General features: G+C 40.0%; 1 protein-coding gene across 1 annotated transcript in view; it reads right to left on the bottom strand.

The window, feature by feature from the left end:
* LOC128381401 (carbohydrate sulfotransferase 15-like) overlaps positions 1-23,838 on the bottom strand; it is a 35,111-nt gene extending 11,273 nt beyond the window's left edge. Inside the window, exons 1-3 of the mRNA XM_053341411.1 lie at positions 23,656-23,838; positions 2,277-2,879; positions 359-698 (exon numbers count right to left, since the gene is read on the bottom strand). Of these exons, the coding sequence (XP_053197386.1) occupies positions 359-698; positions 2,277-2,717 (781 nt within the window). The 5' untranslated portion in view covers positions 2,718-2,879; positions 23,656-23,838. The remainder of the gene's footprint in view (positions 1-358; positions 699-2,276; positions 2,880-23,655) is intronic.
* Positions 23,839-24,297: the final 459 nt, after the last annotated feature.

Raw genomic sequence — 24,297 nt, 5'->3', positions numbered from 1 at the left:
GAGCGTAAAGTTGTCAGTCAATACCCAAAGATGCCCCCCACCCAATTACTGTACCACTGAAATGTATAGAAATGATGGAATTTAATTTTCCCAATTCACACATCCTAACAATATGACGACAATAACAACAGAGAATAAATGTAATTACACTCATGAAACAGATAGGCCTGCCATTGAGGGTGAGACCCCTTCAAATTTCTGTCACTGATTGCTTTTCTGAAGCCCCATGAGGTATGGCTCTGCCAAAATGATTTACAGTAGAGAGTCACATTTCACACTCTTAATACTCTCAGGCCCTCATTATTGTGTACCAGCCTGGAGGCCTCTACCATGGCAAATTACAGTTTTCTTTACTCACCAAATCTCTTGCGGGTCCACCAGTGTGGCTCTTTGAAAGTGGTAAACTTGACGTCTGGGTGCAGTCTCAATCTGTCATACAAGTCTGTTGTGCCACACTTTGGTTGGCCAATGATATAGAAATAAGGGAGGCACCGTACACGGTAAAGTTTCCCACCACGGTGAAACAAGTGTTCTCGGAAAGTGTTCCTCAAGTGCTGAAACACGGTCCGGAAGCGCCTGGAATAACGCGCGTACAAATTTGTCCTGTATGGGTCTGAAGTGATATTCCCAGTGTATTCCTCGTACCAGCAGGGATTCTTGACACCAGGCAGGAATTTGCGAGGGATAACCGAAAACATCTGTAAAAGGGCAAAAAAATAGGCAGCTGAGTCACCGTACTTCCCAGATATATACAAACATTTTAAACTAAGCCTTCTGTAAACTCTTGGGATTTCCATTGCTAAGTCTGCATAATGAAAGATAAATACATTCGAGAAATTTCTTTGATACATTCAACAATTAAAAACTTTTTTTTTGTATGAGAGCCACTGTTTTGGTAGGTGTAGGCAAACACCATCTGTGGGACCCAACACTCATGACAAGTTTGTGCAGGAGGATACAGTCTCTGGAGAGGCAGATATGCAGTAAATTGGCTTTAGATGCATGGACACATCGACACAAGTGAGTGCACATAAACATGAACAGACAGCTCAGACAGACGGTACTTAGAAATTGTCCAATATTTCTTTTGGTGTTGGCTCAAAGAACTTTAAAGAAAGAAGATTTAATTTGATATTTTTTAGGAGACAGAAAGTAATTAGATAAGTTTACTTCAAATTAAATAAAGTCATCATATTTAATATTTTGTCTGGCCTAGATCAAAAACAGAACAATAAAAAGCACATGAACAGACATTAGGGGGTAAAGATGATTCATTCTCAGGTGTTGACACATTTCCATCACAGTCTCTTTCTCAAGCCTCGTCACATTTCAAACTGTTTTTTTTTAAAGATTTTGTTGGCATAGACGCCTTTATTTATCAGTAGATAGACAGGAAACATGGGAGAGAGAGGGGGGTGTGACATGCAGCAAAGGACCTCCGATTGAGATTCGAACCAGGGTCGGCTGCGTATATGGTATGTGCTCTAACCACTCGACCACCTGCGCGCCCACATTTCAAACTGTTTTTTGGTGATCAGACAAAACAAAGACCCATTTTACTACAACTAGCTCCCTGCCTGTGATGCACAGCTACTTTAAGGACAATTAATGCCGGATCCATCCACAGATGTGGTATTGATTGTCCTGCGGCCCTACTCTCCTATTCATTAGCTTGTTCAATAAGAAATTAGTTATGTTGCAAATAGCTCTGGCAAAAGCCATTATCATTAGGATTAACAATTAATTGAACCAGGCTTTGAGGTGAGACGGACACTGTGAGGAAGTGACAGGACCAATGTGTTGGAAGACTGTGGGATGAGTTTTAGCTTTAAATCCCCCCTGAAAAAATTTGGAAGAGACATATGCAATTATCTTGTGTGACATGAAGTGTTATACAAGGTTTTCAGCAGTTTTATCTTTTTGGAAATTAAATTAGAAACTTCAGCCAGTGGGGAATAGCACAGGAGTGGCTGTATTGAACCCTATGTAGACAGCAGTAGGCTCGAAAACTGATTTGAATTACCTTTTCACTTAGAATTTAATTAGGCTTCGAGACACATTGTGACTGTCAATTAAAAGAGAGATCCATATCATGCTGGCCCACGTTTGTAGTATGATTAAAATAGAGGGATAATATTATCACTTTAAAACAGGTATTTATTAACGGTAATAAGTCAGATTTAAAAAAAACGTTTTGAAATAATTTGCATCCAAAAGAAGATCCCTTTGAACACATTAAATAAGTGATAAGACAGATTTATGTTTTGGATACTCACATGTGGCTCACTGTTAACCAGCGCCTTGAGCTCTGGGAGCTGTCGACTGCTGCGAAACTCAACCTTGGATGTGATGGTCTTGACCACCAGTTTGATATGTGCGTAGTCCTTGACTGAAGAGAGGTTGAAGGCAAAGGGTCCGGGACTGACCAGGCTGCTGAAATGGTAGGGGGAAGGCGTGAGGAGGAGGCCCTTTTTGTCCCCCGTCAAAATGTATGAGGCCATGATGAGGAACATGACAGCCAGGCCGAACAGGAAGCTGTAGAGCCGGATCTTGCGGAAGCACCCCAGAGTGCTCCACCTCCTCGGCAGGTCCCGTTTCACCTCCAGGACTGCAAACAGGTTCATGGGTGTGTCGTCCACCTGCAGAAGCAGCGGCCTCTTTCGGTAGTCATCTACCGAGGAGCCCAGTAGGCTGTATTTGTAGTCCATTTGTGTCATGGTGTCCACGGCCAGCAAGTCGCAGGTGTCACAGCTCACACGCAGGGAGGTGTAATGGAGCAGGAGCCAGCCAGACCGGAGGTTTTGAGATGGGAGAATGGCTGACTGCTGATATCCATGATGGGTGGTGGTGAACAGCCCACCTCATCCGCTGATGCCTCCCTGGTTAGAAGAAAAAGAGGAAGATGACCAGCTGTCAACATTGGCTCAGCGTGTTAATGGTCAAGCTGATGTAGCAACTTCCTACCACATAAATATTTTAAATAACTCTTCAGAATTGAGTAGATCACATTCTGTGTGGTTCATGCTGTTAACAAACACATCTGAGTCACGCATGAGCCAAGACAATCAGAATTGGGCAACTTTTGACTGCAGAGTGAACATTGCCTTTGTCACCACCCACACTTTTCTGTGAAGCTGAGGTTCCCTGTGTAACATTCACAGTCATTGCAATAGATGTCTCATTGCCCCTACTTAGCACTGTAACACTGTGGCGACAAATAGGGTTGAATGGCTGATAGTCATTTCCTGTTGAAGTGCTGACTTGCATTTGGGACCAACCAAGTTACCACAAAAGCACTGATTGAAATTCTTTCCATTTTAGTTTCAATGCTTATTTTATACCTCAAAAGCATTTCATCACATCCCTTAGTCTCAGAAAATGTAGGGAAGTAATACGACTTTGTGAAAGCATTCAAACAATAAAAAGCTGTAGGGAATTCTGCTTAAAACTCTGTGTTTTTGCAGATGAAGCAGGTTAACCTCAGGCTGTACAGAGAAATATAAATTGATAGTAGAGGGAAACTGCAAAGGAAATCTGTCTGCTCTGAATATTGGTTACTTAGGTGAAATGCCACTGAGAATAGTAATGACTGTCCACTGTTTGCTTATCTACACAGGTTAATTTCATTTGCTGACAACCCACACCAAACAATTGACACTACGCAGCTTGTTTGATTTGGAATTAGTTTATTTACTTTGAGCTTTACATTGTTTAAGTGAGGTGAACATTTTAACAATGTAGGGTTATGCACTTGTTGTTGAGTTACAATGGTTGGGAGAGCACTCGTCCTGGTCAAGCAATAGATAGGGCTAAGGGCTGAGGACTCATTAGGCCCAATCATGCTTTGTTAGGTCAGAAGGGGGAGATAGGTTTAGTTAGTTAGTTTGTCTTGTATGTTATTTGGGTTGGCCAAGCCGTATATGTTTTCCTTCGTGTCATGTGTGTCGTATCAGTTCTGTTCAATTAATGTCTCAGTTTCTTTGTTGTTATATTGAGTATAATTATCTTTTGTTGACTTCTTTTATAGGCCTAGAGATTAAGTTCTTGGTTTTGTAAAAAATTGTCGCAATTTTGGGTAAATAAAAACTCAATTTCTATCCTATACTCCTGTCTCCCTATTGTTTCACTGCTTGGTAAATAATTAAGTTATGCAGGGTTAAACTAATTTCCCTGATTTCCTCTCAGATATCCTGTTTTAATCAGACAGCACAGCACCCCTCTTCACCTCACAGTCCTTCCTTCCATCCTTCCTGTGCATCGGAGTCACAATATGGAGAAAGCGATAAGGATGAGGGATGCATTCAGCCTAGAAACTACGAGGCTGTGTGTCAGGCTCTCCTGGGGAGAGACACGAATATAAGAGACACCCGGGCTGGTCCGGAGAAGGGATTATATTATCAGAAAATGGTATTCCTCACTGTGAAGTCACATGGATCAACAGTCACCCACAGATAAAAGGATGGCCAATGTCTAAAGGGTAAAAGAATGGGGGATCTTTAATGATAATGCTCCTTCGGCAGCAATGTGTAGTTTTATCTTTGAGGCCTTTTTTGTATCTGGAGCTAAGCCAACATTATGGCAGTGAATACAGTTCAGCATAATGACAAAAAGCCAACAGAGCTGATGGTCTAGTACAGTTTTCAAAGGGTGAGTGGGATGTTCAGGAATATGGCTGAAGCCTTGGGTATTGTTTCACACCTTCACACTTGAAACGGTGCAGATATGGCCATGTGGTTGACGTATATCATACCTGCAACCCGGTCCTGCTCACATGCATCATAAGATAAGGGCACTATGGAAGTGAGTCATCGCTCCTCCTCGCAGCTGCTGATATTGTATGGCCCCCCCACCGCCGCTCATCGCCCACTCCCTTTGCACAGCTCTGTATCTGTAAAGCTTGCGGCAGAGCTGATAAGAGGACGTCTGGAGAGTGTTTGCCTCCGCGCTCAAGCAATGTCATTTACCCCCAGCTGGGCCCTCAGCGTCACCCCACCGCAACAGTCCCCATCTCTCCAGGAGACAGGTAGAGAAATAACGAGCCCGCTCTGGAAAGAGAGATTTCCAGCCCTCAAAAAGTTTGTCTGACTGCAACTTCAGTCAGTGAAAAAAAGCACTGAAGGTTCACTGCAAGAAGCTGAAATGACACTCAGATATTAATGTTTTCCCTTTTAGCCAGAAAATGAACTTATCTTCTGTAGCAGGATTATTTTTATCACTTCAAAAATAACAAACAAAAAAAAACCTCACATATGAGTGAGAGTAATGAATTTTAAATTACTCTAGCTTCTTCAATTAAAATTTGCCCACACATGCAGACAGTGTATAGGCGTATGTCTCGCCCAAAAGTTCACCAGAACAAGTTTACTCTTTCACTTTGTGTTTTATTTAAATAGTCTGTGATTGAATTTCAACACATTCTCAAATTTTCCAGTTTTCCAATTTTCTAGTAAGATGAAGAAATGTACTTTCAGCAAAAATGTAATTACTGCAGGTTAGAAGGCCCAGCACTCAGAGTGGCATGACATTTTCATAATTATACTTCAGTAACAAGCCAACTGTTTGCTATTGATGACCATGCACTCATCTGCAGTCGTCACGTCATTAGCTCTTATTGACTGCCTGTGTCCTTCATCAAGGCTGAAGTCAATGGGGTGCTTGAGGCTATTTAAGATATGGGAAAGTAAGACGAGGGCATGGGAGTTAAAGATGGAGAGAGAGGTAAAAAGAGAGCAGAAAGATAGAGAGACCAGAAGAGAAAAAGAGGAAAAAGGGACTGTCATAGACGAGAGTATGTTAGTCTCAAAGGAATTCACATCTAAATCAATCAGTCAGCTAACAGTAGCAGTGGGTGATTGGCAGCTTGACAGATCTGGTCTATTCATAAGGAAAATATGTGGCTCCTGTCCATCAAACATGATGAAATAGTTTATATTGAACAGAAATATAGTTGGGGGGGGGGCACACAGACAAAGCGGACAAAGTTTGCATCATGCACCATTTCACCTGACAAACCGCTAAATCCACAACAGAAAAAATGGCATTTTGAATGTTTCACTACAGAGTGTGAGGTTTCACACAGTCAACCACATCATTCACACATATTCAGGTACTTTAATATGCAGTCACTTAAATGACATAAAACATAATCACAATGTGTTTGGTTTAGAATTGTGTTTATTAGCACCTTTTAGTGCACATTTCATTTACAATGTTTTGTCAAATCACTAGTTTGTTTAATTTAGTTATATTAATTCCTTTCTATGTTGTGTTTGTGTGTGTTATATCAGCCAGTATACTTCCTTCATCCTCTGTTACAGTAAGTCTGTTGAGTCCACATCTTGTCTTGTTTTGGGAGTGTTCTGTTGACCTCTTTTTAGGGACCCTATAACTTCAGTTACCTCCATTTCTTTGTGTTCAATAAATATCCATGACACTGACGATAGATGTTGCTACATTTATTTTTGCATCACCAACATCATTTAGAGGAAAGCAACATGATTTACAGGAAAGCAATTTTTTTACAGCTCTGTTGAAATTTTATTCAAACAAGGTGTCCGTGACTCCGAAAAGTGGACACAAAAGAAGGGCAGCATTACAGTACTTTGAATAGAAAGCAAGAAAAGAGAATGAGAATGTTTTATTTCTACCACAACATAGTTTAAGTCAAGGCTACAGTTACCTGCAATATTTAAAAGACTACTCCAATACTAAAACAAGTTCACTACAGTCTATAATGTACATTTTAACAGTAGCTATGTGGGAAATTAGATGGCAGGACTTCTCAAACTGCAAGACAGACAACATTTCTGACATGCCAGGATATTTGTCAGCCACAGGAGGTCTTAATACCCCCTGTGTCAAATGTCAAACAACTGGACTGCAGAGCTGGCAGAAATCCCCCCAGATTCTAAAACAAGTCTGGGCCAAAAAAAATGGGGGTTAAATTTACGTTTAGTCTGGCCAATTTTTGTAAAGTCTAGGAAAGATTAGGACCAAAAGTAAAAAATTCTGCAGTATAAATGTTTGACTGGAAGGATCAAACACTTTAGCCACACAGATAACTTCATAATGATTGTAATTAACTTCAAAGACACTGGCATCACTGGTAATGGCCTGCATGCTGTGCTGATGGTTCCCTCCCTGTGTGGTGCAAATGAAATTGCCACTCATCAGAGGCAGAGCTCTCCATACTGTCTACCCTATCATTCGGGAACAGATCAGTGAAACAGGCAATCAGGAAGATTTGTTTAAAGTCTGCCTCCTATTCTGCTCCTGGATGTCCAACTTGACTCTGAAAAAAAACTATCTCAAACACTGGCAGCTAATTGCTGTTCTCTTGCGTACCTTTTCTTCTTCGCTTAACAGTTCTTTGCTTTGTATTTATCGCTGTCAATACAGGATGATTGATTATTTGTGTGAAAAGCCACAATGTAGATGGACAGATTATCTTTATTTGTACTAAACATCAATCAAAATCTATTGTTGTCATCCTCTGCTGCAAAGCTAATTTGAAAACTGGTTGAATTACATCTTTTCTCTTACAGTGAATGTGCTTTTTTTAAGCATTGATGATGATGATGAAGACAATAACAGCCAAATAGTGACACACACACTTGCTGGCTAATATTTGTCCTATGCCACCCATGAATTGTGGTCCACAGCAAATCATATTCAGACAATAGGAATGGCAAGAACACTTAACGACCCTTAAATCATTCATTCCCCAAACCTCAGTGGTATTATACCTGGCTGGAGAAGCAGTTTGTGCAGTGGAAAGCAGGCTGTCCTACTTCCTTAGCTCTCTGGTATTTAAAATGGAGGAAATTAATTGCGTGGCCTGCTGATGGGCCCCTGAAATGCCATTTTTGTTTTGATTCAAAGAGTGCCAGCTTTGTCTCTCTCAGGGTACAAAGAACACACTGCTCCATATCACAGAAAACTGTTACAATATCTTAGTTATCCTCACAGACCCCTATGTGTAGTTTTCTTCATCTTCGGCTGCCAGAGAATATTAAAAGGCCTTTTTTTTCTACTGGGCATAAAAATAACCAATTTACAGTGGGGCTCTAAAGTTTCTTACTTGTTTTCTCTCTGGAAAATAGTGAAGAAAGACACTCTGTAAGATAATTTGCCTCAGTATGTGTGTCTGTCCTCAGAGGACTAGAAGAAGGTTGTCTTCTTAAATGTCATAGTATATTTTATTATTCAGTGCTGTTTATATAGCATGTCAGCTTTAACTGGACTTATCTGCAGGGAAAACAGGCAGATTAGAGCTTATGTTAGCAACACAGTGGAATGCTATATGAAGTTTTGCTCAGAGTAGCTCGATAAGCTCAAGCCAGCCTAAGCCGTATTACTGCAAAGATACAATGAAATATGAGTAAAATCGAATAAGTCTGGATGATGAATAAGCAAATAAAGACATCATAAAACAAAGATAATTAATATATTCATAGTAGATTTTCTCCTTACAAGCACAGTATGCATTGATTATAAACACAATGGCCATTATGAGGTGCAGAACACAGTGTACACCAGTGACTATCTCTGATTCAGGTGTGTTAGCTAATCCACTTACTTTCAGTGTTGCAGCCTCTCTGTACAAAAAAGAAACTTAGACTCTGTTATTAGTGGCAGTAGTGAAAAAACACAAGTTGAATGTACAATGCATAAACAACAATCTGCTGCCTTCACCACCACAAATCCGTAGAATAGAGACAAAGCAAGCAAGCAAGCTCGGTACGCTCGCTTCATTCAAGGTGTGGAGGAATATAAAACAGACCTTGAGTATAGAACAGCACATTCTGTCCATAGAGTCCTTGTACGCAGCTGCCCAGGAGTACTCTCGACCTACTCTCACAGACTGATTTCAACCATCCACTGTCATACTGAAGAAACAGTGTATCATTTAATAACAAGTCCATCCACAAAGCATTATCAAGCCATTTCCCTGTTAGGACCACTTACAGATGCTCCAAAGCAAACCACCAAAAAAATGAAGAATAGAGTGAGCAGATGATGACTCAGTTCACTGTAAGCAGAATTTCAGTGCTGCCACAGACTCAAGCAGACTCCCTTATGGCTTTTTATTCACAAACAACTGATGATCTTACTGTAAAAGCCAATACTGGCTGAAGTGTTGTAAACATGCATTTACTGGATGCTGACTCTTAACATTCCCAAGGGACTGGATGTGGATTTTGGTTGAAGTCCACAGTACACAGGAAGTACTGTCAGAAAGAGGAACAAAAAGTGAGGTGTCATCGCTGTGTCATCTGGAGAATTTCTTTTTCCTTTCTTCTTGTTTCCACTAGGCCACTCACAATAATTAAAGTTCAGCAGGAGGCCACTGCAAGGGTGGTACAGCTATGAGCCTCGGCCTGTCATGTGACACCAAAGCAACCTTATGATTGGTGGAAGAGGGCTGGTGATGAATAGCTGGTGATGACACTGACGCTACCTCCTCCAGTATTGGGGTTATTTTAATTTGTAAGGGGGATCTTAAAGGGACATGATCTCTTTTTGGATAAGCTGTGCATAAGTCTCATCTGTTTAAAATATCTTATGAGTGAAAAACACTTTTGATTCATTTAGAGCAGATTCAAAATGTTATGTGTCTTGCTGCAAGAAGATATTGATCAAATTTTACAGTGAATGCAGTCCTCTTGTGATGAGGATATCTCAGAAAATGCCTCAAGTAATGGAAAGCAAAGAGAAAAATGGGGAGAAGATGCAAATTAGCTGTTCATAATGCACCATAGTCTCTCTGAGTACATAAGCAGTCAAACTCCAGTGTATTCATGCTGCAAATGGCATTTTCACCAAGACTTTTGTATTATTGATTTTTTTTAACACAATTTAATCAGAATAAAAGCTGTTTTTTTAATAAAAATGAAAAATATGAATTTTAACTATGGAAAATCTATTTAAATGAATGAAATCAATTTGAAAAAGTATCATTGGTGGGAGTAAATGAAGCGAGGATGGAAGTGGGCTACTGAAGCGTGAAATTAATCCTTACAATAGCTTTGGAGTATAAGAGAAACATCTGGCTATAGGACTGCTGCAAGGCTACATCTTTGCAATGTACCACAAAGTCCTCTGCTAATAGAGCAAGCAGGAGCCCCATGACCTGTCAAAGAAGTCACTTCCTTCTCCTTCTCTACCCAATCCAGTCATGTAAACCGTGTGACATGGTTGTGACACAAGCAAGAAAGAGGCGATCGCTGTGGCTCAGAGTGGATTTATCCAGGGAGATGACATCCATCACATTTCCCCAGATCACACACACTGTTGACCAAAGATCAAAATCTAATCTCCAGGAAGTCAGGTAGCGCACCCCCACCTCAGGAGACCAGAGGACCTGACCGTGACCTGACATGAGCCGCCAGGTCAAATTATCAATACAGCCCTCTGACACTTTCACTGTAGTGAAAGGTGACAAGAAACGTGGCCTTTGCCCTGGACTCATAACTGCAGCTCAGCTAGGATCTCAAGTGAAGTCCCAGTTCAGCACTTTCCTCTGTCTTATCTTTTATTCATTATTTTAATTTCACAGGCAGCCTCCCACAGCCAGGACTCCTTCTGAGGTGGATAAGGGCTTATGATGGTGTCATTAAAAAGTGCCAAAAAACAATGGCTTCCATTTTAATTACAGATTGTAGGTAATGGATGGTAATGGGAACTCTCTCTACTTAGAACACATACAATGAGGCTAAATTGGGATTGAATATGATAAGTGGGAGATAAGAGGACAGGTGAAAGGTAATCTGAATTCAAACACACCAAATGTGTCGTATCTTGAGTGGGAGCATATTTTACGTCAAATATGAATAAATGATGGTAATTTTTAACACAATAAACAATCAGGGATTTCTTATGTGTGTGAAAAGGAACTTCAAGTTTGAGGGGCATATGCAAAATAGTGCTGTGTTCGCACAGCAGCTTCCAATGAATAATTTATTAGGATGAACTTAGATGTGATGTGCCTGTAACTTATTATATAACTTTAAAAAATGTATACCCTGATGAATTCAAATAATTCTGGGGACATCCTCATGTTTTTTTCCACATCTTTCCTGCTGCTCTTTCTTAGAAGATCTTTCTAGCAGTGATCTTCCAGTCACTTTAATTCACTTCCTTCATTTTATCTTTTGTTGTCTAGTGTTCTGTGTCAGTGGTCAGATGTTGTCATCTCTTGATGTTGATTCACATCCTTTGTTTGTGAAATATGAATCGGTCTCGCTGACAGATTGGAGATGTAGGTGGAAATAAAAGAAGTCCCAAAAAAAGAGGCACAGCAGAGACACAAACTGCTGATTGACAGTGGAAACTTATTGTAAGTGGCAAAGTGAATGTGAAGTCTTGAAATATCACTTTGATTCATGGATGCTCAGCGCTGCGTAGGAGTATTCGAGGGTTTTTGGGATTTGTGAAATACATGCCAATCAGTTTCTCATCAACTTTAGGTTCATCTCTTGTGTTTTAATGTGGGTGGAAACTGCAGCCTCTAACATTTATATAGAGCACCATTAGCAACTCAGCAACAGAGCTGTTTTCCTAGAAAATAAGGCATACCACAAGTAGTCAAACCAGTATCAATCTTGGGTTAATATCAAGACTTTGAGAGAAAAACACAAGCATACTGGAGAAAACAGTGAAGCAGTGGCCCTTTACCTAAGCTGGCCTCCTCCTACAGATGACCACCTTTTCATTTGATTAACTCTTTTCCAACACCTACTCCTGCTTGCCCCCTCACTCTCTTTATGAGACCTGACAAGCCTTTTACATAGCGAGCAAAGTTCAATCTACTGTTAATCTTCCATTTGGGCAAGAGGCAGACAGACCAGGGGAAAATAAGTTGGTAATTAATCAAATGGGAATGTTTACTGTTTCCAGTGGAATGTCTCTGAACCCACAGTGCAGCCGAAATGGATCCGGTCCAAATCAGATCACAGAAAATTTGGGGAAACCCGGGTATTGAGGTCAGAGGAACACAAAGCACCACTTGGGGGGGGGGGGGGAAGCAAAAGTGTTGTGGGTAGAACTTTCAAGACTATTTGCTGACATATAAACCAATACTGTAGTTAGATTTATGGTAAATTTCCATACACATGTTTTTGCCTAATGACATCTGTGCAACACATCTGTACTCTGTTGTTCAGTACTCTCCAATCACACTACAGTTGGTAAACCACTACTAAAATGTGCCTTTATGGCACATCTGTGCAACATATAAATACAGTATGTATTTTTCTAAACACTCAATGGGACAATCATGAAAGCCAATAAAGCTGAGAAATTTGAAAAACAGGTCAAAGTGCTGTGAATGTGTTCTCCTAACAGAAGGTGTTAACAGTGAATATTAAACCTTGAGGATTAAATAAAATGCAGCAAACATATAACTGATGCTAGGAAAAAATAAACTGCAAGTCATTTATTGTAAACCGTTTGATTGATGAATCAGTGCTGAGTGCTGTAAAACATTTTAGCTTGTGCCCCCCTTAAAACAAAACTATATTTACTTAAACATCATGACAGATTGTGAGCATTGTCTTGCTCATCCTTTCAACACAAGCGTGACAATGATCAAATGAATAATCTAGCTAATGTTACTGCTAACAGTACCAGCCTGACAGTGGCAAACGATGAGCCATCTGAAGCTCATTAAGAGCTATTTGTGTTTGTGCGTGTATGAGGCCAGACCATCCAACCTCACTTTGCTGTGTGTTGAGTGGGACATAAACATTTAAGACAAAGTGGTTGGCAGGTCTGCCACCATGAAAGCGAGAGGGATGGAGTTTTAAAAAAGGGCCGTGATATATACAAAGTTCATTATCCTGTTTGTTAACCTATTCATTGTTCTGTTCTATGGAGGATGCTTGAATAGACTAATTGACTACACTAAACTACAGCGGGTTGAACACGGGAAACAGCTGGTGAGTGACACATCCATAATTAGTCTTAATTAAGTTAAATTTTGGTTATGAAGAAATCAGTCAGAACATTTGATCTATCTGTCTATCTCCATGCTTACTGCATCTTAGCACCTGCCTGTGTTATGGCAGACTATTTTGTATTCAAATAAGCCCTGTAGTTTTGTAAACTGCTGTGTCCATTTTATATGTGAATAGGCCTTGTAGTGTCGTACATTGTTATTTCTATTGTATGCTTATGTATGCCACGTAAGAAGACAGTGTACTTGGCCTGTGTCTGTCTATCGGCGGTGGTGCTGAACCATTCGTCAAACAATGCACGTAGAGCGCCTCGTGCTGTCCTCAGTGCTGAAACATTTGAAAGCAACTGGCAACCTGTTTTCGTCTTTTGATCTTTAGAACAAGCTTGTCTGACAAAGTGGCATTGCTGTATGTTTTCTTAGACATAGGCTTACTTGGCTCAATAATAGGATATAGGATAGGATAGGAAAGGATAGGATAGGATAGGATAGAATAGGATAGGATAGGATGGGATATAATAGGATAGGATAGGATGGGATAGGATAGGATGGGATGGGATAGGATGGGATAGGATAGGATAGGATAGGATAGGATAGGATAGGATAAGCTATTTTACAGTTGTGAATTTCAAAATGACTTTATCAGAAGGGGCCCTTCAAGAATGCTCCACTCCCTCTGTGCTGAGAGTCCAGCTCCACCCCAGCTGACAGTGCAGAAATAATATTCAATGGTGACTTATTATTCAGTGGCTCCAGCTTGGGGAATTAATTTAAATCATAACTTAATTGTTTTAAATCAATCACACTTAAGTCTAATTAGCAAACACTTAACAGCTTGTTAGCAGTCAACGGTGCGATTATATAAAATTCCTAAATTACATGTCATTACTACATGTAACGCTTGAGTTTAACGCTATGGTTGTGTGATGAAACTGTAAATTGCTGTGTAGAAGTCTTTTATTCATCACTACAGGATGAAAGGGACGCTGGGGATGTGTATTGCTTGTAATTCATTGTTCTCGAAAGGCACATGAATTTTTGAAACTGCAGTAGCTCAGCAGACAGTAGATGATGATGATGATGATGATGATGATGATGATGATGATGATGATGATGATGATGATGACACCCAGGACTCGTATAAGCTAAAGGCTCTGAAGACTGGATGGCCAAGTGAGGAAAAACTAAGAGGAGCTCATTTGCTAAATCAAATGAGGCTTGAAAGAAACTTTCATCTGCTCCCTTTAAATAAACTTGTTTACTGATCAGACCATGACTAAAGCTAGAGGAAAACTTCCCAAAAAGACAAACCACAATCTCTCTACAAATCCTGCTGTTGCAATAGTTCCAGGTGTAGCTCTGCACAATCGTAGAAATTCAGCTTTTTTTCTGTGCAGATACAATTTGGATGCTGCTGACTCCCAGCGAGGCACAATCTCCACTCAGTGAACTGACAAAAAAGTCAGCCAAGTTATTAAAGAGTATGTTTTTTCCATCTGTGACTTATGATGAGGAGAGGCGCCACGGGCGGTGACGTTTTTCAGAGCAGGTTCCTGTTTCGTCTCTAATTCCCTGCTTTCTTAAGGTTCTCCAGGAGATGTATAGTAATCCTGTGCAGTAGCGTTTCACACCTAGTTAACAGTCAGAGCTTCATCTCTAACTGCGCTGAGCCCTCTGCCAGATAGGGATATGTGCATGGATTGAGTGTTAGCCTATGACTGCCAAGAAAACGTGTGAATTAACAAAACGTAGGCTATTACCGAGTCGGTTGGCTTACTGCTCTGCTTCTCCGGATGTGAACAGTTGTAGGGAGGCTACTCAAGGACATCCCAGCGTATACGTAATATCAACTTGGCCTGCAGATTTTCACCTTATAATATGCTCTATCTTCTTTCTGCTACATAATACATGCAACTCCACAATATTGAAAGCTTCGACACATTCTCAGAGCTTAACAGACAGGCAGGCAGGTTAATTCTCCAAATTAGGGTGCGGATAAAGATGTCTCCTTTTAGCACCGAGGATTAATTGCATGGTATCTTCATTTTTAAGGTTGCCAATATATTTCAACTCACTTGGAGAAGGAACGTTTGCACTGAAGTGTGAGTGTTGGGTTTAGCATAAATCACAATAATACATATGTCCTGTTCAGTATGCTCTGGATGACTATGCTCTCTAGATTGTAGCAACAACAACAACAACAACAACAACACAAGTTTAATCACAACTCTACCTGCTTGGCCATATCCTGACAAATGGAGGGGAGGAGGTGAGATGTTATAACTACAACAGCACATCCATCTCCAGTGTAAAGATTTTTTTGGTTCGCCAAGGATCATACTGGCAGTGGCTGTCTGTGCAGATATAGAACTCCAGCTCCAAATTAACTTGGCAGGGATAATCCCATAAAATGATAGCAGCAGGAATGAAAATAACATTTTGACAAATTCTTTGTGACCCGAGCCAGGTCAGAGCGTGTCTCCTCACTGCCAAAAGTCTAAAAAATGTAAACAGCCCCGCAGGTGCGTCTGACACTTAAGTTGAACATTTCTAAGCTGTCTGGTAAACGGAACTCGATGTTGACCTTTGAACCCAGACAGACAAGCATCTAGGTGGCAAGTGCATGCAAGTTTTTTGTTTACCAGTCTGAGTTTGTAAAGATATTGCCTCTCGTGTGGGTTAAATGAGAACCAATGCTTGCACCTATAATCACGACCTTAACCACACATTCGGTTCAATTACTTGGGGGACAGATTAAACAGAAATTGCTCTTGTATCAGAGATGAGACTGAAGAGCGTCCGGTAGTGTGAAATTATCAGAAACAATCTCAGCGTTTTGTGGGTCATTCAAAAAACACACACACACACACACACATCGCAATGAGAAATGGCTGCAGTATTGAAAGATTTCACAGTTGCTCGTTTGAAAGGAGTAGCTGGGGGTAATTGGAAAATGAGCACATCTCTCCCAGTCGGTGAACATTGTTGAGGTCCCCATAGGTTTGTGTTGAGGCCCATTAGAGTGACATCTGGAAGAAAGATACACAACCACTAATATTGGGTCTTTCTGCTAACCTAAGGGATTCCATGGCAACACATGAAAGCATTCATAACCCACTGGCTGAGTAAATATAGATTTTAAAAGTCATATCCACAAAAACAGAATTTATTCCAATGATATTAAATAACCAGGGCCTTAAAAATCATCATGTCCTATAAATACGACTCATTTTTGCATATTATTTAAATCTCTCAACAAAGTAACATCAGTGACTTTATCTGTGCCTATTTAGAAAGGTAAAAGGTGGAAATATTGGATAAAAAAAATAATAGTCATATAAAAATCTGGATGAAAAAGCCATTTGCAACGGAACCACTTTCTATTGATGTTTGTTTAGTCGACAAAAACTGTGATTTCCCAGAGTTGTCCTCAAATTGCTTGTTTTCTCTGCTCAACAATGTAAAATCCAACGTTATTGAATTTACTATGATATAAACAAAGCAAAGCAACAAAAAATCTACTTCATCCATCAACTAATTGGTAGTTTCTCATTTTTCTCTTACACCACTACCAGAGGGTTTCTTGAAGTCTAAATGTGAATACAGACGTTACAGTTCTTCATTTATCTTCACATCCTGATGGTAAAATAGCCTTGGTGGCCTTGGGGTTAAGGCACCAACCCTGACCTGTAATATCCACACATTGCATATCATTTCCCATCTTTCCCTCCCATCATTTCCTGTAATTCTTTTTCTTTTCTTTCTCATTTCTATCTTAAAACAGACATGAAATGACCAAAAATGATTTTACAAAATGAATCAACTATATATTATTCTGCAAACATAGTATTGCTTCTAATGATGAGTTAAGATGAACAATGGGTTTAGATATTTACATAACACACACACTGTATAAGTAATACTATCCACACACATCACAATCCAATAAATCAACCTACTAGCTGTAGAAGGGGGCTGTTCTCCTTTGCTGGAATCCATCTATATGGCACAACTGGGTACAGATGTTTCTCATGCATCATTAATACGAGCAATGACCCCCAACTTGGCAGCGGCACATAGCAACTCTGGGTTACCAGATTTACCTTCTTACTCAGCATCTCAAAGTAGCAGCATGGTTTACTGATCACACGCAGTGGCTTGTGCTCTTATTACAGAAACATGTCACGCAGACTTATAAATAACAGCTGAAAATAGATGTGGTTTTTTTTAAACATGTTGTTTGTCATGTGTGTACTGTTACTTTCATTTTCAGTTCTTATGTCATATGTTGCAATTAGACAGATTTTAGATTAGGTAGATTAGATACATTTCAATGGGAAGTTGTGATTTTCGCATTTCTGCATTAACATAAACATGCATGTGTTGTTGGAAATGAAATGCTGATTTTTTAATTGAGACATTTTTTAAAGTCTCACCCATTGTATATAATGTGGCATGTAGTTAAAATGACTGATTCTGACTGAAACGACAAGATTGACCACAACCAAAAAGAAAATGAAGTGAAGCGTACAAGATGGCACCATGCATCCCCTTGTTGACTAGAGCTAATAACACTGGAGAAAAAAACTTCCATGCAAGTCATTCATGAGATAAAGCAGATTAATGTCTGTCAGCATGTTAGCTTAATCACTGGAAGCTCATCAATCATGCTGACAAATGGCCTTGGACCACTGCTTCGGAAAGACAGCATCTTCTGGAGTGGTGGTTCTTCTTCCACATCCACATAAATCCTGCCCGGTGATTCACTGCTCTCATCAGGAATACATAACATAACTTCATTGGGGGATCCATCCATCACTGGGCCCCTGCATGCACCATTATTTTCAAAGTCCAGCTCCTACACTTGAAGACAGCCGGATCCTGTTTCCAGTGCTGATCATTCAGTCTAAAACTGGAGCCTGCTGTCACTTGGATGTAAGATCACAAAAACAGCAGTCTGTCTATGAAATATTTATGCAACAAAGGGTTACTGGTGACAGGCGTGAAGCTAAGGATGGCATCTTTAAGAGCTGACATGTTTTGAGAGGCTGGTTAATAGCCAAGGACTTCACTTGTAAATAAATGGACAGAACAAAACAGCATCTGACAATCGGTTTGTTTATGTTGATGCAAAAATGTTATCTGCATACTGATGAGGTAGATTTATTGTATCCATTAGAGCAGTTTCAGGCTGTGCAGTCTTCAGTTTAGGAAACCATCAATAATAAACCTCCAATACTAGGTGTGCAACTAACAATTATTTTCAGTATTGATTATTCTGTCACTTATTTTTGCAATTAATTGTTAAACATTAATCTGTAAAATGGCAAAAAAATAATGGGAAAATGTCCATCAGGAACAAACCTGGATTAGCAACCAGGCAGAGCGGGAGAATTGCCCTAGGGCCCCCAAAATCAGAGGTTTACTCTATGTCATTTGAGTCTGCATAATCTGATTAATTGCAATTTGTTTTTGAATTTGCATCACTGAAGTAAAATATTAAATCTGACAGGTCCCCTCCAGACATGTTTGGACATACAACAATCCTCTGCATGGAATAATGAATTGTGTTTGACATGTTCTTGTCCTTTTAAAAATCCAGAATCTATAAACATAGATTTTCTGTCAATGCTTTGGCTAAGTGTTTCAGCACTAACAAATCATCTCTAAGAATTGAAGGCCACAGTGACTATCGTTGACCCAGTGAGGTCAACTTTCAAAATGTGTCCAAATACTGGCAGCAAGGTAGTCATATAAAATTCCTCATGGTCATCAAGCCAGTTTATGAAAGCTTTTGGTGGATTATGAAGTTTAGTCACAAAATCTATGATCTTGAAATACTGAAGAGGACATCATTTTTGAAGTACAGTCAGCTAACCCTGTTATGTGTTAACTTTGCCTGCATACATATGGGTTGAGGGTCCATATGGACAGTCTGTGTGCCCTATGCCCCAGAAGAGCCTTGTTGAGCACACAGCAGCCCCTGATGCACACTTGACACTAAGCTTCCTGCAGCAGTGACTGAAATAAAAGACCCCTAAAAGAGAGGTCAAATGCTTCATTTGAGAAACACAGAGTGCAGCTTCAGGCTCTCAGGCTGAAAAAAGGAGATGTATCCCAAAGAAGAAGGAAAAAAAAGAAAAGCTGTCAGAGTTATCGGAGCAGGGCCAGAATGTGTCAGTCAATAGGAAAAGGGAGGCTTGCAGAAATATTTTAAAGACTGAGGTTTTGGGATGAGACATTGAGGTTGTGGGATTGTCAGTTGCCCCGTCTGGTGCAAAAATGTCCCCAGCAAGAATGTGTTCTAAGAAAAGATAAATTAAAGGAATAGGGAGTGAAAGGAAGTCAGCTGCAAGTCACAACTCATAGCACAACGGCTTATTATTGCTTTTGATTTCTATTTAATTTTGATGAATCACAGCGCAGCCAAGAGCTTGACGACATATGACTTCCTTTTCGGATATGCACATTTATTTAGATTTATGGAGGGCAATAAACGAATTCTCCTTTTTGAAAATTAAAACTGTGTGAATAAACAAGAGCACCAGTGTGTTAAATCTATGTGACATGAAATGCAGGATGACAGAACAATCCATATGAAAGCTTTCATTTGGACCCCAAGTGTCTCAGCTAATAAAACTGCTCCACTGCACAATACAATCCTCAAACAACATGGGAACAAGATGGTCAAGTAATGCCGGTTTATTCCCAGATGCACACACACACACACACACACACACACACACACACACACACACAAAACCACAACAGCTTTCTTTTGAATTTGCACTGATCCAGTCTTGTTGGTACATGAGGAAACGTTTTATCACTGCCAGTGTCTAATGACCTTAAATCCATGAATTTGAAAAGGGCAACAGTTCTGTGCATGTTTGCTGCCAAACTCTCCCCGGTTTTCATGATGAAGTGGCCTCCAAAAAGGCTATTCAAATTGAATTCCCCTGCATTCTCTCGGCAATTTCAATTGAATTCCCTTCCCCTGAGAAATCTTCAACAAAGATTTCAATAACAAAAGCATTCCCTCTTTGTCTGCATCGCAATAATTAAGAGTCTACCGCTGGTCTAGCACTGAAAGGAGCATTATCACTGGAATCTCTAATGAAAGCCAATGATGGAAAAAAAAAATCTTCCTAAAAGGTTCACTTCCTGCTGTGATCACATTTACATAGAATCAAAGTCCAAATGACAAACCTAACATCTCGCCTTTTCATAATTGATGGAAAAGTTGTAACATAAATATTATGTATTCATAGTTCTGTCTCCTTTTGAATAGCCTTTTGTGTGTGTGTGTGTGTGTGTGTGTGTGTGTGTGTGTGTGCGCGTGTGTGTGTAGCACAAAGCGCTGTTTCACATTCAGATATGACAACATGCGGCAGATGCTGAGTGTGATTCATTGTTTATTTACTTTAAGTTCTTTTAAATGAATACTTCATCAGCCCACTACAAAGGCTGAAGTTAACGCTGCATCTAAATCAGGAACGATCAGCCAGAAATATTACAGCTCGACTTATCTCGGACAGAGTAATTCATCAAAGTGCTTCAGTCACTCCATGGAAATCTGTGGTAGAGATGAAATGAGCTCAAACAAAACAGAGTGCCTGCTAGAGGCCACGCATACTACACCCAGTCATGGCATTTAAATCATTCTAATCATCCATCCCACTCACTGTATAATAATATGTTGCAGTGAGAAAGAGAATCCCCACCACATTTACGACACCTACGTTCCTCCATCCTACACAGACTCTGACAACTTACAAGCAAACAGCACACTCACACACACACACAGTGTAGATGTCTACCCATGGCATGTACTGTAAACATTATGCCTGAGTCATTTTTAAATTAGTGTCTCAAAACTCTCAGGGCTCCCTAAGGCTGCAACCAATTATTATTTTTGTTATTGTTTTTTCTATTTTTAATTAATCCATGAATCATTTTGTTTGTGAAATGTGAAAAAAAATGTGAAAATGTCAATCACAATGCCCAAGATGACATCTCCAAATTGCTTTTTTTTTGTCCAATTAAGTCAAAAACATAAAAATATACAATTTGTAAATCAGAAAAGTGACAAATTTTCTATCAAGCAAATCCTTCTTGCTTGATAAATGACTTGATAAATGACTTGGACGTTTAAAATGTTGCTTAATTTCCATCAGTCAACTAATAAAGCAACTGTCCCAGCCAGCAAAGGTGCTCTCTATCTTCTCTATCTACTACAGTGAGTTTCCACAGCTTCTGCATTATCATCCCATTCACCTGCTTTATCTCATATTTAGTTCACTTTAGGTTTGACACACACTCATGGCTAATGTGCTGGCAAGTAGCTTAATTGAAAGCTCAAGTGCAGTCATTTAAAAGCCTTGTGTTGCTCTGCACATTAGCTTATTCAACTTGAAAGTAAAGAGAATAAGAGAGACAAGGTTAACATGAGGGCACATCTCAACCATTAACCAGAACAAAATCAACCCCTTACATGAAACCACATATATGCTGATATGTCTTAGAGATGCGTTTACCACTGAGCTTAGTGAGAAAGCCCTGATCTGTACACTGTTATAAGTTTGAGGGTCAGTTAAGGATGTTGTGGTGTGAGCTGTGGGAAACTTAATTAGCTGGGCTGGATTATCCATATATCACGTCAGACGAGTGCCTGAGGGCAACAGCCAACTTGCCGTGCTCGGGGGTACCAACATGAAAAACATGTATCATTTTTTTTTTTGCGTCTGAAATGGCAGGCACAACATTTATAAAGTGCTTGATTTAGCTTTTATTTATCATGATTCTTATTTCTAAGAATATAAATAACAAGGAAACAGTTGAAAAGTAGCTGTTTGTCTTTCAGCACCACCGAGGCATGGAGAGCAGCTAGGAGACAGAGAGACTGTTTATTTCAGTAAAAATAGTAGCAGATCTACACTTTAAAACTGATGGGGAAATATGTTCAAAGATACTTTTACTCATCCACCCTCCTGTGTGAAACTACTATAAGTACGCTACACCTTCAGCATCCGGTATGCTAAGATCCATATATTAGTTAACTGTTTTATTTTCTGTTTTACATAGGCAAGAAGGAAAATCAAGTTCTTTTCTAAATGTTATAGCCTAACAAATGCCTTTTCATTTGCGGATATGAACAAATCCAAATCACTATTTTATTTCCATCCCTTTGAGTTCCAATTCCTTAAAACAACAGAACAACGAAACAAGCATCATTTTTAATAACCTACGCATTGCAGTACATTGTCTCTATGTGCTATTCCTTATACCTTTACATCATCTCAGCTGGCACTCTGTGATCATTCAGCCATTTAAATGATTGCTTCCACCATTCCTTGTTTGTCTTGCCTTATTTGGTATATGTGTGAGACATACCCTGCATTGATTTTGCATGCAGTCCTCATATGGGCCTTTTATGATGGAAATGATGATAATTAGCATGACATGTTGCATTTATAGGCCCATGTCTATCTATGGTGTGACGTTTTTGGATTGTGTCTTACATTTTTCTGTAGTATGTGTCTTAAGCCTGTACTTTAAGCTATCTCTCTCGCACATTGCTTTTTTTACATGTAAAATGGGATAAAGGGGGTACTTCAAGTGAGCTCTAGACCATCACATTATGTTAATCTGGACCTGTTAATTAGCAGGTGTTCTTATGGCTCCCCAGATAATGAATGCACTTTTCATAACATATGATCTCAGTAAAGTTCATAATGTATGTGCGTAACCAGGCAGGATTTAACTCAGTACTGGCACACACACACGCACACACGCGCGAACACACACACACACACACACACACACACACAACTCAAGCGTTTTGAGCATGGTGATCAATTTGGCCAACACTTCCAGTCAGTCCCATGCTTGTCGTGCTACAGCCTTTGGTCTATATGGAGTCTCAGGTAGGACAAAGAGGAGAGAGAGGACCACTCCGTCCCTCTTGAGGCTTCCTCTACTCCTATTGGTCAGCAGGAAATCCTTTTGTTTTGGGTCTCACGGTGGAAGAGCCTACACAACGCCTTTCATGCATGTAAACCAAATATTCCTACAAAATCGCCAAAAGAAACATTTTTAAAATGAAGGAGGAGGTGGGAGCAAAAAAAAATCTGATTGCAGTTTAAAATAAAAACCGTTCATTACAAGAATGATGACGACGTGTTTAGATTTCCCCCCGAAAGTGACAATTGATTATAACCTTTCAAATATTCATCCACGGCAAGGCGAGCGTTCATGCGTTCACGCTGGCAGCTCTCTACCACTTTAAACTGAAGAAAACTGAGTGAACTCTGGAGTTAGATTAGAATACATAGTGACCCATTCATTCAATACGGGCAGCGGGCGCCTCTCCGCTGAAAGGAGCCCGTTATATTGGCGGTGTCTCCGGTTTTACACGGGGCACACACACACACACACACACACACACACACAGACACACACACACAGTCAAATCACTCAAAAAAAAAAAAAAACTTTTCCATTTCTGCTGCGCCCGCTCACTTTACACAGACAGTTATGCAGACTGAAAATCTGAGGGCATGAACTTCAAGACACGGAACTGAGAGCGCAACAAAAACTACATTTTAAAAAAAAAAGAGGAAATTAAAGCACAGACTGCTTATCACAAAGAATATGACTGTGAGGTAATAACACTGTGCGTAATAAAAAAAAAAACCTACCATGAGTTTCTTCTTGGAGCCCGTTGCGCTCACACGACCACCCGGATCAAACAACTTCTTATTGTCGGTTCGTATATTTCCATTCCGGTCAATGGTCACGGGATTAATGGCATTTGTAAGTCCGTGTAATTGTTCTTTTCTCCCCCCTTCTTCTCCTTCACTGGCGTTTCACATGTGAACAAGTCGCGGAGTATCGGTGCTGTGACAGTCTCTCTTTCTCTTCTGCCTCACTCAAGCTCCCGATATGAACAGGATCTCTTTCTCTCTCTCTCTCTCTCTCTCTCTCTCTCTCTCTGGGGTGGAAAGGGTGAGGGGTGAGGAGGAGGTGGGGTAAATGGAGGGAGGTGGGGGGCAGGGGTCCCTTAACATATCTTTATGCATGCAGCAAAACTACCTCTGCTCGTATATAATGGGAATAAACACCATACATTATTAATTTAAAGGGTCAGTTCACACAAATTTCTAATGTTATATTTCTAATATTTTCTCCCTTAGTGGTATCTATGCAGATTATTTTGGGTTTATTTGCTTGGATGTTGATACTCCACCCCAACATAATCGTTGAAGATGCTCAGACTAAAGGACTATTATTAGATTACATTAATAAAATTCAAGGGGCGTCCTGGTGGCCTAGTGGTTGCT

Source organism: Scomber japonicus, chromosome 20 (assembly GCF_027409825.1).
Source record: "Scomber japonicus isolate fScoJap1 chromosome 20, fScoJap1.pri, whole genome shotgun sequence".
Classification (NCBI taxonomy): domain Eukaryota; kingdom Metazoa; phylum Chordata; class Actinopteri; order Scombriformes; family Scombridae; genus Scomber; species Scomber japonicus.
This window is presented reverse-complemented; position numbering and strand designations above follow the sequence as displayed.